At 37.5% G+C, this 19691-nt stretch overlaps 1 protein-coding gene across 1 annotated transcript in view; it reads right to left on the reverse strand.

Moving 5' to 3' along the window:
- LOC149786740 (uncharacterized) overlaps nucleotides 1-19691 on the reverse strand; it is a 66303-nt gene that overhangs the window by 32173 nt on the left and 14439 nt on the right. The window contains exons 3-4 of the mRNA XM_089977246.1: nucleotides 3727-3825; nucleotides 2552-2590 (exon numbers count right to left, since the gene is read on the reverse strand). Of these exons, the coding sequence (XP_089833372.1) occupies nucleotides 2552-2590; nucleotides 3727-3729 (42 nt within the window). The 5' untranslated portion in view covers nucleotides 3730-3825. The remainder of the gene's footprint in view (nucleotides 1-2551; nucleotides 2591-3726; nucleotides 3826-19691) is intronic.

Raw genomic sequence — 19691 nt, forward strand, 5'->3', positions numbered from 1 at the left:
TGCCTATTTTTTCAAATAAGACAGATAGTATTGCTTGTAATTGTATGCCAATTTACTCAGATATCTATATTAAATTGTGTAATTTATACATTGAGAATATTCGCGAACTGGGATCTGTACTTTGGGTGTTATAGTAGCCTATTTAGTTTTTACCTATTCAATCATCAACTATTACATTATAATAATTTACTTTATAAAATTGAAATTAAATTATGATTTAGACAGTCAATAATTATTTCGTGTATCTCAATATCAAAATGTCAATGCAAACTTTCATAACTGTATCTCTTTAAATTCCGTCTTACAATATAGCTCTCTGTGAAGTTACTAACCGAAATCTGAATAATTAGTCTAAACATTTCTTCCACGTATATTCTTGTTAGGGAATCAAATTTAATTTTGTAAGAGAACGAACACATGAGAACATGATAGCAAACTGTTACATTGGCAAATGAATGCGCTCCAAAATACTTTTTATGAAAACACAGAAAGCCTAAATGATAAGCTTAGTGATAAATCAGATTATAACGCCTATATGAAGAGAAAAGACAATGTTTTCTATCCCTGCTGATATCACGTTGGTATTTAGTTATATAGCTTATCTGAGATTGTGAACAATTTTAACTTGCTTTGTCTTATACCGCTGATTGTGATGGCATTGGAATAGTCCGTACCTATTTTAAATTATGGACTGACATTGATCAGTCTAACACATGTTGCTAATTAGTGGCATCGTATATCGAAATGGTTATTTTTTGTACCTGGAATCGTTTGCTCAATCATAGGCTGATTATCAAAAATGAGTGGCAACATCAACTACTATGCTAAAGTAGTTGCCTACTATTCGCTAAGTTATTTGACCATCCAAATGTATTATTTATACAGAGTTACGATTAAATGAAACATTCCAATTCCACATAATCATGTTCATATCCTCAACAGATCAACATAATTTTGACCAGCACATATTACACCTATAATAGGCTTGACCGCCTTGGAATAGTAAGTTCGGTTATTAAAGGGAGGAAACGCTTGTAGACATATATAAGCTCACCCATGATTATAATTAACTACTATTGCCGCTATATACTATGGTCTTACTGGATAGTTTCTTTTTTGATACCTCCCTAATGTTTAAGGTAGAAGGCATGAACCTAATTATCATGAGACTGGCATGTATACATTCACACAGAAGCTAAATCTGAAATGTGGCTTAGATCTAGTTTGAGTTAGGCTTGGACATGTGGTGGCTTGTTTGGTGATTGCCTGTCAAAATTTGACTAGGAATGGAGATCAAACACCTTACTTGAGCTGCAAATGAACTGCCGACTTGCCTTGCGTATTTACGTATGTCTGATAGAACAGAGGTAAATATATAAAACTTTAGATGGTCGAGGGGTGATTACAAGTATGATTATTTGTTATTGTACTAGTGAATTGTATTCATGCATAAGGCATACATGGATCCTTTTTGCCGCCTTGACACAAAACAAAATTCATAATAGCTCTTTGCTGTCCAAAATGAATGTAAAAAGGTAGGGGTTGGTGGCAGTGTTGGTTCAGTACAAAAGCCACCAGTTGTATAAGGAATTAATCTGATTTGGCACAGTTAAAATCTCATATGCATGCTTTCTAAAAAAATCATCATTTAGTTTTTATTTGTATCTTTAGTGTCAACTTGTTCTCATCTTTCTACAATAAATCATTGTCGGATGAACTATTCATCAGCAAAACTGTCCAATAAAACATACGCCATCGCTGCAATGTAAGCGGCAGTGCTATCTGGATATGTACTATACAGCTATGGATATCATGCCGACCAGAGGACATGCTTATATATTAAGAGTAGCAAAATAGTTTCAAACACTTTGCCCTATTTGTTGTCGAGCTAAGGACAATCTGATATATGTATTGTTTGTGTTTTACGGTAAGGAAACTACGTCCTTAGAAAGACTAATTTATAGGATTAGAGTGTCAATAGTGTTCTTCGATATGGTGAAAACTATAGCAATGTTAAGTATTTAGATAAACGTCAATTCAGAGAACGGAGTTGACTACAGGACCGTGTTTTATCTGTCGCCGTTAAGTAATAGTTTATTTCTGAATGCGTGGGTTCAATTCCATTCTGGAATAAATCGAAGGTTTCACTACTTAATATAATCAGTATCAATTTGGATTCAGTCATCGTTTGTGAACATACTTTTTCTTAAGTAGTAATATGGGGATTTTTACTACTTTGTTTAATAAGAAAAAGTTATAATCTGCAAAAACAGCTTACTAATTTAGATGTAACAGTAAGCACGAAGCACTTGGTTCGGATGTATTTTGATTACTCAGTAAACGTTATGTTCATCTACATATTGGTTATTCGTTCCGAAGCAACTTTGGAGTATCGTCACAAACTAATATTCTCCTATAAGGTAAGTACAAAAATAAGGCAATGCACACGGCTATGCATTCCCGATATGGGAAGACACACACAGTACATGCAAAAACAGTAAATTTATATCTTTAACACATTCTTACACCTATAACAAAAGTATTAACGTACCGAATTGTCCACCTTCCTTCCCGCCTTTAGGTTGGATGCCTGAAAAAAGTTAATAAAAACATAGTGAAACTCTCTCTCTCTCTCTTTATATATATATATGTATATATATATATATATATATATATATATATATATATATATATATATATATATATATAATCTCACTCTTCAATTAAATGTAACCATTATGCCTTGTGAACTTTCTATTAGACCCATCATCGTAGATACTTGTTTCCATTTGAAAATTGAAAGCTATGCATTTGCATATATTTGCTTGGACAACTCCGTTGTTTTATTTTACTCATCGGAGAGCAGATACTTTTACCTTGCAGATGTATGATTGTCCATAAACAACGTATGATAATTTAAAACATAACAGATTCATTTAGTTTTCATTTCATTTTGACTTGCTATATTGCGTTATACCTTCAAAAAAATATTGGGGAATTATGTATGTAGATAAAGAAGTCACAAAGCACAGAAGGAAGAGAAATCGTCGTTATCACCATGAACACAGTGTCTTTTTACATCTGGAATATATTACATTTTATGTTTATTACCAAACGTACATATATATATATATATATATATATATATATATATATATATATATATATATATATATATACACAAACACATACATACATATATACATACGTAATATATACATACATATATACATACATACATACATACATACATACAAACATTCCGGCCGAGTCAAACCAGAGACTTAAAAAATGGTACTAACAGCTGCCTCGCTTGGCGTTCAGCATTAAGAGGTTAGTGTTAGGAATGGTCGGCCTGGTGTCAAGATAATGTGACTGGGTGGGACATCATGCTACATGTCTGCGCCATGATGCCCCAGTGCTAGACATCACTGTAACCTGCCACATTGCAGACATCGTAGCGATATGACTGAAAAATTGTTAAAGCTACGTTAAAATCAAATCACATCGCATCACACACATACGTACATACATACATACATACATACATACATGCATGCATGTATGCATACATGCAGACAAACATACATACAGACAGAGATACAAACAGACAGACAGACATACATACCGACATAACGTATATTTCGCAAAGTTTCGTAATGTAAAATGTAATTAATCGAAACACCAAATCGGAATGTAAGTTCTTATTATATAGAACTGAATTACCATGATGATGATTATTCTTTCTTTGGTCCTATATTTGATCACTTCCGATCTGCAATTATCACCAAACCATCAAGACGTAAAATGCATGCAACGATGGAACTGAAAGAAAGAAAAACAAGTTTCCACAATATTCCTCTCTTTGATTGTACAGGAGAATTTTTTAAAGAAGTAGCCGCCTTTTCAATAAAATGAAAATGGTAACATTAAAACTGTCGAAAATTTTAGCATGAGTGTCAGAATATGGGGACAATAGGAAATTAGTAGCCCAGAGCGTAATTTGAGTAGCAAAGTGTGATCAACATGAATACAGTATCAACTGAAAAAGCAAATATGCGAAATATACGCAATTGTTCCACCTGCACACACACATTAACTGATCAAAAATCAGTCGAATTAACTTGCATGTACTCTTACACAAATACTAGAGTGTAAAAGAAGGGAGCCAAACAAACGTTAACCCTTTGTCAACAAATATAAATGTTCCCCTACTGAATCACGACTATAATTAAACCAACTTAACTTTATGTAAACAATTGAATTCCCCGCTACTATCCTTACAATCATAGTATTAAATTACATGGAGTGAAATGGTAGAAACTTACATAGGGATGTTGCAGATGCTATCACAAACAAAGGCATGAGGGCCTCTCAAACTCACAAACAACATAGAATTGGAATACACATTAAAGCCGATATAAATGACACTAAATCCCGAAATTACACCTATCCTCGTAGAGTAAGGGTGCTCATACATAGACGCATACTATCACATGCATATTTGAGTGCACAGACACACTATGCACACAATGATTCGAGGCAACACGCAATATATACCATCGTTAGATAATTTTCTTTCAAACACGTACAAAAACATAGAAGAGCAGAGGCACTTACATATTGAAACGTCCTATCATATACGCATGGGTAGGAGTAGGTTCTCCTCTACCATCCCCTTATAAACAAACCTGCTATTCGTATAGTCTCAATAACCCTTGTGATGAAGTGGAAAATAGGTAACAGGGTCGTAATATTCACACTCTGTACATACAAACATAGTTATATACTGTCACGCCCGATGGTATGAATGCTTATATGCACAAGCCATAATGATATAATATGGCATGTGCGATATTATAAGAGAAAACATTTAAGAATGTTTACATTTATATACAGACCTATTACCATACTTGCATGTATTATATACTAAATGAGAATGTGGCAAACTGAGCTGGAGTGCGTTCATTTCTTTCGACAAAGTGAAATGAAGTAGTAAGTCAGCTTTCCTTTTGGTCCATAAACTGAAAACTTAAAAAAAAACAACATTGTTATTAGTAAGAGCAGCAGGTAGACTGGACAGACCATTAAGTCTACAAATTAGGGAACCAATTAGAGTGTCTCGGAATTGTATATATTGATCGTTTCTTTATTATTCAAACACGTGTTCTTTGTTTCGTGTTTCGTGTACAGCGTTACCCGAGGGTGGTTTATGTATTTCGTATATTATTTCGAAATAGTGAGTTTGATTCATCCTATGCTGCAAAAGCAAAGTACTTACGATGGGACAACCGATACACATCGACGTACAATCTCCAGATGTAGAGGTCTGTGAGTTAAATATTATTTTTATATTTGTATTATAGGACGCAATTGTTTTACTATCACATTTGTCTTGTATTTTAGGCAAATCCGACTTGTGTCTTATAATGCAATGTTATAGTCTGTTTCCTGGCTTAACTGTATGAAAGTGAAGAGAATGATTATATTCACTATAATATTCTATTTATTAAGGAAGAGAAGGTGTTTCGTTAAGTACTATAAGATTTTTGTCAAACATGGGTTTACTCCTGAACCTGATTATCACCTTGCACAGTAATCCCGATAATATAATTTGTATAAAATCAACTAAAGTTTACATTACATGACTTCATTAAGTGATGTTGTACATGACTGTGTCCTTTGTAGTACAAGGATTAGGATATTATATTCACAGCTGACTGATTGGTGATTGACTGAATTGTGACTGGTGAATGCTGAGTGTAATTCTGAATGAGTTAAGGAGGGACGGAGTGACAGTTACGTTGTATATCCGTATATGTACCGTATTGTATGTATTGTATAACCGTGGTTCTAATTTGGGTCGAGTTATACCCAGTGTACTGCTGTCGGGGATTGACGTTGGCCCGGAATAATATAAAGGTGATAACGTGGTGAAGAACCATTTTTTTGGGACCAACGGGTCCACAGAGAACAGGAGATTTTACGGACCTTTAGGCAGTCCAGGAGGGAAAGACCGTTCGAGTTGGCATCTCAACCATTCGACAGAGCGTTGAGGCTGATAAGAGCTTTCGGATTTGAGCTCGTCTCCGCCAGAAATATGTCCATATGTTTCATATCATATTTCATTATTTGATTGAAAACTCATCATATTTCTTTCTTTCGTGTAGAAATTGTCAAATTTTACGTACTGTCATTTTTTTCCATTGTTTGTGTGGAATCACTTTGAATCATTAATCATTGTATCTTTTTGTTATTTAAGGCTTTTTTTTCTTACTTATCAGTTATCATTTAATTTAAATCGCAATACATTATCATTCTCGTGTATATTTTATTAAATATCCGATATTTGGATTTTGTTGGCGCACAAATCAGTCTTTCCCTTTAAATGTTTCCATAAACCAAAATTGCAGGTTTGTCACTATCAAATGGGTTCTTTTATAATCCGACCCCAACCCGGTTATATTGTTACATAGAGAAAGTGGCAAAAATGGACGTACAAGGTCTAGAATGATAAATTGATGCCTGTATCTCGTCCGGAGGCTTGTTGACTAATCCCCCGCTGTCCTTCGCTGTTGCCGTAGATATCTGGAGAACGACCGTTGGTAGATCGTTGTTGATTGTTTGTGCCATTGCTTGCAACAGGTGTTTACAACCGGGTGTTAGACTACCATCAAACACATAATAGCTGCCGGCGACGATAGGTCTCTCAACCAAAACCTTTATCAAGACCAATTCGATATCGTGACCGAAGATCATGTAGATTAAATGTAATAAACCCATGTAACTCCTTCTTTTCACTAGGCAAAGACATTTTTTAATCTAATCATATCAAGATCACCGGAACACCAGACCTGATGTATATTTCCCAGCGTAATTGTATCAACGTCATTGAAGACAACCACAATATTGCAGTCATCTCTGATGACTTTGGGAATCTGAACATATGATAGTGTTACATAGATCAGGTGGGTGTTTTGGGGTGAAAATATTCTGGCTTGATTTGTTAGTCGGTCAAGCATGACATCATTGTATACTACTGGATTGTTAATATAGCCATCAAGATCTTCATAGATTGAGCATCATCGATGTCGGTGATAAAGGCAATAACGCCATTGCCGTCCTCGTCCAACTACTTTGCATTTTCATTGAATTAAATTTACTATAACATCACTGATCATGGATGGTGCCACATGACAAAGTTTGTCCCATCGGAACCATCAGGTTAATAATGATTAATTTTGTCCAGACCCAGACGAACCGATGATAATTATTAATAGTTTAGAACATATGATCAGGTATATCATTTATATAGTGCTCTCACTGGTACCAGCGCGCTGACAACAACGACGACAAAGAATCGTCGATGAACGCGTACAGGCAAGTGTGTGAAATGTGGTGCAAAAATATAAACTTGTGACACCGTCTCAAGCAGAGCGTATTTGCGATATCCCTGCTGCACTCGGGAAATTCCCAGAGACTCCATGGGCTAAGTGTTCTGGTGGGAAGCATCTTCCGAGATATAATTATTGTGGTCCTGGAACTCGACTTGATATCTGACTCGACGAAAACATCAACGAAATCCAGAAGAGCAATCAATAACAACTATCGATTAAGCATGTTATACTCATACGTATAAGAATCAAGATCTACAACAACCACATATCGTGGACATCCATATGATTCACACTTTGAAGTCTGTAAAAAAAATATCTCAGAGATTCACTCGCCAATTTGTTGATAAGATCATCAATGAATGGTAAACTAGCCGTAGGAGCTGGCAATTAATCGCAGATAATTATGATATGGAGTCAATGTAGTATAGCCCAATATGATACCTATAGGGCAGATTAACGATTAGTAAACTCGCTGATGTGGCAGGTGGTGCCGCAGATTCGTTGGCCCGGCAGGCAATATGGTATGTCGCTAGCAAATCAAAGGATCAGCTCGCCGGAGTTAACTCCGGAGGCAGCATGCGTTCCGACGTCGGCTAAATTCAAGATAGGTCAGCATCACATTCGCATTTGAGTGGCCGAGACTTGTATTGATTCGGTCCATGATAAATTGTCGTGTGACATTAGGCGAATACTGTCACTGTGTTACAACACGCACATTAATTAATTTGACGTTGTTGCAACTCCATGATGAACTTAGCATCAAGATCAAACTCGCGTTTATACTTTTTTTTGTACGTTCTCTGAGAATCAACTATACTTTTTCACAGTGTAAAACGCTGCATCGCATGGTATTCTGAACATGATTATCTTTTGTAATCCTAAATTGGACCATTCAAAACAATCATCGACTATCCAGATATTTGAATCCGGGATTGTTAGACCCTGTGACGAACGAATGGTTATATCATATCCCAGAGTCCATGGCGATTTGCAATCACTCAATGTGTGCGATAGCAATTTGTCAACAACATCCACATCAATGGTATCGATATCAATAAAAACGAACTTGTGCTTTTAGTTAGACCCCGAAATCTCAACATCAACATTTTGTCGACGGGTATCTGCTGGACGATAACACAACAACACAGGTAGATCTGGAAATCTTTCTCTGTGAGAATAAATTACGATGAAAGGAATCAGGAACTATTTTCCTATATGCGACTATATGATCGCTAGGCCGCCATTGGTGGCAGAAATCACGAATCGTGGACTCTTGAATTACTCTGCACATTGTCGCGCATTAATCTGGTCATGTTGTAGTAATATCATCACTTTTAGCTGTCTATGCAACTCATCTGCGACCTTGTGGTCGTATAACATTACTTTGTAATAATATACGGATTCTTTTAACCAACTATGTGATGATTGTCCGACAAAGAGTGATGGCTGACCATGATCACAGTACATGCTAATCGTCGTAGTTGATCCGCACGTGGTTCTTGTCGATAACCAATCAAGAAATATTTTAAGGTCTTCGAATGTACCGTGCATGTCTCATCCTAGATGATGATTCTATGACTATATATCAACCATGCGCACGGGTGTCCACACACCACTCCGTCGTCAAAAGAAACTGTGATAAGTATGAGACGTAACACCTTGCTGCTTCATCTTTCTGGCAAGTTAATGAGTTGGGGTTAGTACTATCATATCTTAATCCCTAAATAATTATAACGCGCGTGAGAGTTTACCAGAACCACAAGGGTAATACCGTTTTATGTCGCAAAATATGATCATACACCAATGGAGCCCCAATGGCTTCAACAAGTGTTTATACCTTTAGTACCCGCGAACAGGTTTATAACTTGCAGACCCTGAATAATCATGTATCTTATCATTTTTACCCACCAGTGACTCCAGCAAGCATGGCTCAAAAGTAAGTTCGTCTAGTAGCGTTGTAGCGATCGACTTGTTCATATAAAATGAGTTCGTGGCGACTCTAACAGTAACCTTAGGAAATCAGTTGATCATCAATAAAAGGTTTATCGAAACATAAACGATCATAGAATGAGTAAACTGCGACGAATAACCATCATAGTAGCAGATAGTAGTAACCAAGGATGTTCACTAGGGTAGATTTACACGTTTTATATCCACAAATATACCTTTTTTGCCGTATCGGCAATTATGAAGTGATTAATTGCGTATTGCAGTGTATATTACGAATGAGGCCCCATGTGTAAATTTACCCATGATGTTGGACGGATATCTTTGGTAAATGAAATATCCTTGCTGTCATTGCTTTTTGCTTCTGGCATTCAAATCTCCGTTTGACGGCTATTCGAAATTATTGCTTCACTGATTTTCAACCATAACAATATATTGGCATCAGGCATATATCTCAATTGCACTATTGGAGCCCAACCACGTTTATTCTTCGTGCATCAGTCCAAGGGATTTATCTCTTGATTTCGTTCCTTAAAATGACGACCAAACCAAACAACGATGACTGTATACATATTCTCATCAAAGTCGAATGATTGGACCGCGGCAAATCCAGTTAAATCAAACTCCACCGACAGATATGTGTTGGATGCCCTAATTTCTTAAGATGCTTCTTACATTCACACATTCCAAGAACGCTTCCGGGATAACACACTGCAATATCAACCGAAATGACGTCGCAATAATCATATATAGTATTCCTGAAATCGTAATATCCATATCCAATACAGTAGCTTTTAATATCTTTAAGAAATTTTCGAGGATGTTGGTTGCCGTGAATTTTTCTGCCGTCAAACGTGAGCATTGGCAGATAAGATAGAAAAACAATTACTCAGCAATTATTTTCTTAGATCTGCTTCGGCTGTGCATTTCGATGCAACCTTGGTCATTTGATCATGCAGAGATTCAATACAATAAAGTTCACCAGAAGGAAACACGGATTAATCAAATCTATGATTATTGTTGGATTGCATGAAACTAGACTGCGAGACACTACAAGTCCGCACACCCGAACAACCACGCTGACACATGATCGCGCTTGCTGATAGGTTATATGCAATAAAGGATATCACTGCAGTAATATCTAAGCCGCTTTTCACGTGGAATTTTTGTTATACTATGTGTTCATGCGTAAGCATTATGATCGATGATTATTATCGGAGAATCCCTCAATTTACACTTTACCGTGTGCAAGATCTAGTCGGCTTTTGTAGTTACCGTTATAAAGATTTTCAGTCTCCGGTATTGCTCTCTGACGCCCTCCGTCCACTCGTTTATATTTTGTGTCGTAAATCTGTAAGACCATTTCCTCGTAAAGCGTTCATCAAGTGTTCTGTTATTCTCTGGGTTACACAGTTGAGAACAGCCTTGGTCGTATGGGATTTAGCACCCCGCATCGGTTGAAGAGCATCAACATTAAGTTCATTTAGTGTGGTGGCAGAAAATACAGAGCGCTGAAACAAGATTATGGTTAACAAATGATCTACCGGCTACTAGTTGTCAGAATGCTGGTGATCCGGCTACTTGCAGTATCAGTGGTCCAATAAAGGACGCTAGAGATTATCTCAATATTTTTTCTAAATAAGGGAATCGTGAACAATTTTTGATGGTAATATAATATTATAATTTAGACAGATGGTACATTCTATACAAATGGAGCAAGGAAACGATGTCGATGAATTCAGAGGGCATTCCATTATTAAAACTTACGATGCACCAGGCGCTGGTGTGATTAAGAACTGCCAATGGCAAAGACGGGTTGGTTCTGTTGGTTATACAGGTTATCTCGTGTTTACTACTGTGAAAAAGATAATACTTTAATAAATTGATTTATAGGTGCTTTACCGGCTTGATCAATGGTGGTATTGTCGTTGACCACATCAACAGCGATATATTTGATAATCATTCAGAACATCTTCAGGGTATTACTCAGAGCAAGAATTGTAAGAAAGATGAAACAGAATCGAGGAGGTATCCACGGTTAGTTAGATCTGTGAATCTCCAGACAGGTGAAGTTATTTAATATTCATCCAAATTCCGTACATCTTGTGCAGGTGGCATAAAGAGCTCAGCGTTATCGAAGCAGTATAATCAGCAAATAAGACTCCAATATCTTACGCAGAACGTGAAAATTTCCATCGAGTATCGCTAGCCATTTAGTGATTCACTAGGAGGACGGATATTTGTCCATCAGTGTCGAAGAGGACCATTCAATGTCATCGATTCACTGGGGGTGGGTCCAGAGAAGGCTGATCAGTCAGCTACGGGGAGGACTATAAACTGACTAGTTTGCCATGTGTGCTAATAGTGTAAATATTTTCTTGTGTGGACAAAATACTAATGCGATTGAACATAACAATGGTATTTGCTAACAACAGATTGCTAGACCGTCAACTATCCAACAATCTGCAGATATAAATATAATTGCCACTACTGGCCTATTTTAATATTCATTAAAACGGTAACATTTCACATCATACATTGTTCAGTGTATATTAAGGGAGATAACTCCACTAGGACTAAAGTCCTGACTAAAAAGCACCGTTTAATTATCTCTAAGCCACGTCTCCGATTCCAAGAAATTGATGAGAAAGAAGTCAGAATTACGTGTTCATGTTGTGTCTGTCTGGGTTACGCCATTATACAAAAGCGGTCGCCACTGCTATTGATTCGCTGAATCCGCTGGGTAATAACAATAGCGGCCTCTCTTCATACCCATGTAAAAGGAGGGATGTATCATTTTTCTCAGCAGTGCAATCATATATATAACTTCCCAGAATACGATATTGAAAGTTACTAAGTGGTTCAGTCCTAGAGTGTCTAACTGCCAATCACAATGGCGGTTAATTAGTACGCGTTTGGATCACAACGACGAATTTGTTTCTATGTAATTAATGAGAAGACTGTGATTAGAAGTGATATCGTGAATAGAATTTGAAATCGAGCTTGGTGAAAAATACTGATCGGTGTTAATTGCTTTGCTCGGCAATACATAATTCACATTGAATATGCTAGAATGTCGTTCGACAAACTAGAGCTTCACAAATGAATAGTGCCTACGTACAATTAATGCTGATCAGTAATTAAGCCTGTTGGACGTAAATAATATACAAGCAATATCAGCTTACCACAATCAGTATGTCCAACCAAAGGGAAATACTTGTCAAATGGCATCACCCTAGCCTGGTCATCTCCCTTTGTGTTAACACATCAGAACATTTTATGTTCTATCATTTATATTAAAGAAAAAATTGTCATATAATGAATTATGAAAATGTTAGTGCGATTATTTCTGCCATTAAGCGATTACAACGCGCGGTTATACAACCTATTACCCAACTTAATCTTCAAAACATCCCATGCGATTTTGAAACGTTACAATAACGAAAATCCGTAAAAAGATACACACTTCCATCGGAGTACAGGTTCATTAAATTACTCTAGGGAGTAATGAGACAATCGCAAGCGATTTTCGATGACACAAATTCAGCGATTCGTTCCACTAGCAACGGCGATAGAAAAAATTCTTTGGAGATGTTGGGTGACTATGAAACAAAACGATTGTATAAGATTATTAACGCTAGGAGTATCCACAGCCGGATTACACACGTCATGATAAATTGTATTCATTTCTGCCAATTCACCATCGGATATAAATCCATCGTTGAGCTCCGTTGATATTTGTAATGACTGTCGCCCCTGGACTTGTGACGCCGTTGATAGAGGTTCTATATGTTCATGTAATTCCTCAGTCGCGCACATTGATATTTGTTTTGCTACGATAGTAAGAATACATGCTGAATCAGGCGGGCACAGCAACGTCTACTACTCTAACTGGCAATATCACACATGTCGCCGATAATATGACGATTAACGTCATTGTACTACTAGAAACAGCGACAGATGGCACGTATATTACAACGTCGATAACCGTGATGCGTCTGAGATGTTATTTCTGCGCCCGTATGCGTCTCGAGGATAGTTTGCAACGCTGTCTGCCAAATGCTCGCTTGTTTGAATCAGTACACGTTTACAACTACCCAAAAATTCGGGTAATCATGCAGATTCCGATTCCGGATATTAATGAGATGTTAAGTATTCCATTATTGGTTTGGGTCTAGCGGATCTTGACCCGAAAATTGCATTTGAAGGTGGAGGATATTGCTTGGACCGCTAGTAGCCTGATTGCCTAATGTGACGTTGACGATCAGAGTGTTAATTATACGATTATACTCTAAGTAATGAATTGAGGCGTTTTGGCTACAAATTCAGGACACCACCAATACGTAGCTGCGGGTATGTTTCCACAGTATTTTGACTTAACACCATTTAAACGGTTCCAGAACATTATTCAGTGCAATTACGTCATATATATGTCGTAAAAAAACTAAATTTAGCGGTGCATAACACGGAGAGCCTGTACACACCAGTGACATCTCCTGTATGTTTGATAGCGATGGTTTCATTGTTGGCATTCACAATGAAATTTTTGTCAGTATTACTTTGCCATGATCAAAGTTACTTCATTGTCATAGTATTTATCACAAGCACCAAAGCGTGTTTAGATTCAAAGATAACCTTACTCACGTTACGACAGAATACACATATGTGATATGGGAATCACACATGAAAATTCTTCATCGTCGTTTAACATTGATCGACGTGCTGTGAATTCCAAGTTGAATTCTTCATTCATCGATGCGACTTCGGTTCTAGCGCTGTTCATTATCACGTTACTGCCCTCGGGGCGATCAATGGTATCCTTCGAGAACATCACAGATGGACTGGAGCGTAGATGTCAAATGCGGGATCAGAAACAAGCTTAAACATCTTATTGATATTCTTAGTTATTTACAACGGCGTTGCAGATTTACGCGAGCAAGACCATTTCCTGCATTCAGAATAAATGTTATATTTGCTTCTGTCTCGGCGACGGCTTGTTTTGACAGCGACAGCACTCCAGCTAATTCTTTCAGCCGTTCATTTGCAGCTTGATTTATTAGTTTACTGTCACTTACTAGCATTGATTTGGTGCTTGGGAGAGCAACATTCTGCAGTCCGGCCTGTCTGCGTATTAATCGTGCGAGTCGTTGTATGACTGCTGAGAATGCCTTACTAGCACCATGAACAACGTTATTCATATTGGGATCGTTTTGGGGGATTCCGGTCTGAATTGACCTTGAATGAAATTTATCACCCTTACGTGTTCAGGTCCACGTTGATAGCTGTGTACAATCATTATTACTTTGTTATCGCCGATCTTATTAATCAGTAGCTATAGTAGTCGTCGACGATTTCGGCGATAACTGACCGATAAACGGCGACATACATGACATCACCCGAAAATAGTCGTTACTAAATTTAAGCTGATTCTTTAATTATTTCAAGGAAATTATTGCCTGCTCGTCGCCCATCAATGAGAATTTCCAACTGATCAACGTTGGCAAGGACATTACTCGGACAGGGTCTAGTAAGACCACTTCCTCCAGTGGTAAGACCCTTTCTCGGAGAGTAACCTAAATCACACTTTACTTTTTCTCCTGTCCGCGCCGCTACCGTAAGCTGCCGCTGTGCTTGATCTTCTAAGCGTTGTTGTTTCCTCGCTTCAACTTGATGTCTCCTCTCCTGTCATACTTTCTCAGCCTATTATCTTACACCATGGGCAAATGAGTTAAATATATCGGTTTTATATGGTTAACCGACCCTCTAAAGCATGCTGTGGGCACGATATATAGCGTTAATACATTTGTCCAATTTCATAGGAGCGTGAGCAGACTCTAGCTTTAGATAACGTAGCCGACTTTGGAATCCGAACATGAGCTTGATATGATTTGATCCCTGTCCTGGAGACCGGCAACACTTTCTGGGGTAACTTTAACTTCAATAGGAACTCTGACAGCTTTTGACGATAATGGCTGATCTATAAGTTGTTTTTTTTTTCGGTGGGGGGTGGGTGTCGGAAGACGTTCAGCAGTAACGGGATCCTGATCCACATCAAAACAGTCGCCGTCGTCGTTGTCAATACGTTGAGGTCCGAATTGGGTCGCCTAGGCATGGCTATATCTCCACGTATTGGAACTCTAGCAGCCTCCTTTACTTGGTTTTTAAATTGTGCTAATTCAAGCTTGTCAGATTTACTGTAGACTTGTGATATATCAGCGTTCGAAACACAAAGGGATCCCATCGCGATTCTGGATTATTGGCGGAGTTTTGATCTAGAAGGATTGTACGATCCTGATACTCTGCCGCAACAACTGCTATAGGATTATCCTGAAGCATTCATAAACCTTCCTCTGTAAATAGATTACGTGTTTCTTTTAGTCTGGCCAGGAGATGGTTAGTTGCCTGAATAGGACCAGCAACACTAGCAGGTGTTGCCTCAAGAGCAGTTATTGTTCTCTCAGTTAAATACATCAGTTGCCTGACTGCAGTTCCTGAACTCTTTAGTAACCAATTGACAAGAAGTGAAGATTCTAGACGCCACGATCAATTTACGATTAAGATGCATCTTCCCGATAGTCTGTTTACTCTACAATGATGGATTGCATAACCGCATAAGAATCTATCCTTACGTGTGTATGGAAAACTTTTTCTCAAACTCAGTTACCACCCATTGTTGTATTCGTTTCTCTCTAACGAAGATATTTCCTCTAACGGCTATGCATCCGCGAACAACTTCTCGTCTACGTTAGTGTGTAAAACCTCGGCCGCTATTACGGATGTCTTTAAGGCTTTTCAGGATAATGTTATGAGTGTACGAGCTAGAACCCGAGCATAACTTTAAATCGCCAGGAATGGTCTCTCGTGCACTGATGTTGAATCGGATGTGTTTCACGGACATTGAGCAACATTTATTTAGCAAACGTGGGTATCTGCGGAGGACTTTTGACTTCGAGTTACCGCTACGATCTTGCAATTACTCCTAGCCTGGACAGATACGACTCTGACCTCCCAACCTTGACCACAACAACAAGTAGGATGAGCGATGATGCAACTGATGGCATCAGGTGAGTTTCTGTAGACCAATTACGCTGATGTAGACATAGACAAGTATAATACAAACAGTGACTAAGTACACTTGTTCGAAGTCGACTTGGACTCCAAGCCTTGACAGATACCAACCTGCCTTCGCGACATTGACCGCATCATGTAGGTTGAGCGATGACGCAACTGATATCAGCAGGTGAATTTATGTGGATCAATCCCGATGATATGGACATAGGCAAGTATGACAAAAGCAGTGAGGGCTAGTCATTGTTTGATGCAGCAATTAAAGATTACCCTTGATCTGATAGCATTGGTGATTTATGAACATCGGAATCAAACATTAATACTCAACCTGGTTATACGTATCGCACTACCTATCTGAGGCCGATTAGTTATACAGATTTCATTACGGGTCATCGGGGCTGAACAATTGCATGCTTTGTCGCTGGTGATGAAAGCCGCCGTCGCATAGCGTTTACTATTACGACGGAGACTGTTGCGCATGTTTGTCAACGAGCCCAATCTCCAGAGTTTAAGTTAGTGAAATTGAATAATAGCAACCCACATGCATACAATTCAAGCAGAGAAGCTGCGAGCTTCTTTCGAAAATACAGTGTTCTGTACACGGGTGTATATCTATTTTCGTCCAGGTTCATGACGAACATAGTCCTCTATTGTGACTTACTTTGCCATGAATGTCTGCGATACACGAAGAGTACAACTAAGGTCCCAACGATGGGGTTAAGACTTTAAGCTGGTATTTTTCAGTGTTACTTGAGCAATGTTTCACCCCGCTGACACCTACGTCATACAATACAAATCGACAATCATTTTTAGAGTCTTCGGGACGTTTGATAAGTATAACTGATAAGGTTCAGGTTGGACTCTTTAAATAATTTGATTTTAAGGTTACCAAGTATATGCCTTTCCACTGTTAAAATTATATTTCATTTACAGCATGTATTCCGTGTTACAAAGAGAACATTTCACACAATCATCAGGGAGTTTGGTATATCGTTCTCTTTATTTACCTCTTTTGACAAGGGAGAACAATTGTTCACCGAAGATGAAAAACAATCAACGTTTAAGAAAAGGAAAACAAAGCCAGTTGACAAAGTAACAATTGACGAAACAGGAGTTGGCGCCTAGGAAACATTCCAGATATTAATAGTTACCTAGTATTTAAAATCAATTCATGACACACACATTCCATCGAAAGAAATGGTCGTTTAATTCGACATAATTCTGAGAAAAATACATGCAATTATATCATAATATTTGAAATACAGTACTTGAGCAAACTTTTAGATGGTGTTAAGAAAAAGGCAACTCCATGCAATATTCAAAATACGTGAATATGTGCAGGACTCTTTGCATGTATACCCATTATTCCATTTGTGTAAATAATGTAGCGACGTTTTACATCCTCAAGAAATATATCATTCCTTGCCGAGTAAAATACAGTAACAAAGGCTTAATCGACGACACTGTGTTTGAGTTATTTTCTTCACGAACTGTCTATAATATAGTTTTGACCCTGCAACAGTGCTGCGTACTGCTTTCATTCGAAAACCTTCAAAAGCACAGCTGTACCTTTGTATTGTTCATTGATACAGACAGGGCATTTAAAAAGATTATTATAAAATGAAAATGAGAATAAACAGGTTACACAAGTCTAATATGTTGCTGATTTGGGCTTAACGCTACGTAGCAGTGGAAGATAAGTTTTTCATGGTGGCAAGTTTGACTGGTAGAAGTAAGAACCATGGGAATCCCATGTAAGGACCACCTACCCAAGGAGAAGCAACTGGCAAACGGTCTCACATTCCAATATTGACCGTGGCCGGGATTCGAACCAATGCGGCTAGAGGTTAGATGGCAGTTATAGGTAATGTCGAGCACTTTAAATCACTTGGTCACCTGCCGCAAATGTTTATGCATGTGTATATTGCACAGTTATAAGTGGTAAGTATGATACAGATATGGGGTTGTACTTTGGTATCAGCTAGATATTATGTTTGGATTATTTCGTGTATTTGGATATTTGGAAGATATGAAAGTACGCATATGTGTGTGGACCATAAAACAAAGATAATATAGCAATTTGGGATCATTAATCACATTAATTATTATCATTAATCACATATATTTCATTCATATAACAATTAGATTAAAAACAAAGCAAACGTTGTCACGAATATTCTTACTTTATTTACTACTACAGAATGTATTTATTACAAATTAGTGACGTCATTTAGATAGGAAGGAGTAAGCTATATTAACGATTCTAACGAGTCCAATTATATGTCCGTATATATCGTACGGAAACCTGTCTTTCAGATTTTATTTGAAATATGTCCGAATTAAATGGTTCTTTCGTTTTCATTATGGACGATAGCGTCTGTATCATATAACCTGTTCAAGATCTTACAATTCATTTTCTTTTGCTGTCACAAACTTCTAGATTTACTCTACTGCCTCTATCAGCCCTGTATAATTTCCTGAGAGAGACATTTTAGAACTGCAACCCACATCACAAGGAGATTAATTTCATTTATAAAGCATATAACAATGAATATTTCCCAGGAATCTTCCGTTTTCATCAGATTATTTTCTACAGTTTATCGTGATATTCGACCAACCATCATCTCGTATGAAATCTGTCACTGAAAAGGTAAGCTTTGGGAACTAATTAAACTGTCAACAAAGGTACCTTGCTACAAATTACCCAGACTTCCGAATAAGTTTGTCTTCACAATATAAATGTAATGTGTTTCATTTTTAAACTCTAAAACATTATTATACATGACTAGATATCACGCAAGCAATATATTTGTAATTGAAATTATTTTTCTGCACAAGTAAGCCCAATTACATAATTCAAGAGTTCTGAATGTATCGTCACGCGCTGTACTCCCAGTCAAGCATTTCTGATGAGTACTATCTTAGTTTAACGTTATATAACTTCTATTGCTTGATTTAATTTCCTTAACTTAATTGTTATGTCTCTTACAAATTTTTGAAATAAGGTTTCTTTCTAAAACATATTCACCATCCAGGGCGTCATCTTTGGTGTCTACATTGGGTAGTTTGTGATAGGTTTTCCGATGAAATACTTTCCTTAAATTACGGTTAAGGTAGACAATTCATTCTTGATTGATCACAGCGATTATGTAGCTAGCGTTGTCATGTTTATGGACATCATCATGACTTGGATGTACATTCCAATTATCTTTGTTACCTCGCGTTTTTTATGATTTCATTCTGTTCACACCAACCACTTGCGGTTAACTACATTACCAC

This window comes from Sinohyriopsis cumingii, chromosome 12 (genome assembly GCF_028554795.1).
Source record: "Sinohyriopsis cumingii isolate HCF-2022 chromosome 12, ASM2855479v2, whole genome shotgun sequence".
In the NCBI taxonomy this organism is placed as follows: Eukaryota; Metazoa; Mollusca; class Bivalvia; order Unionida; family Unionidae; genus Sinohyriopsis; species Sinohyriopsis cumingii.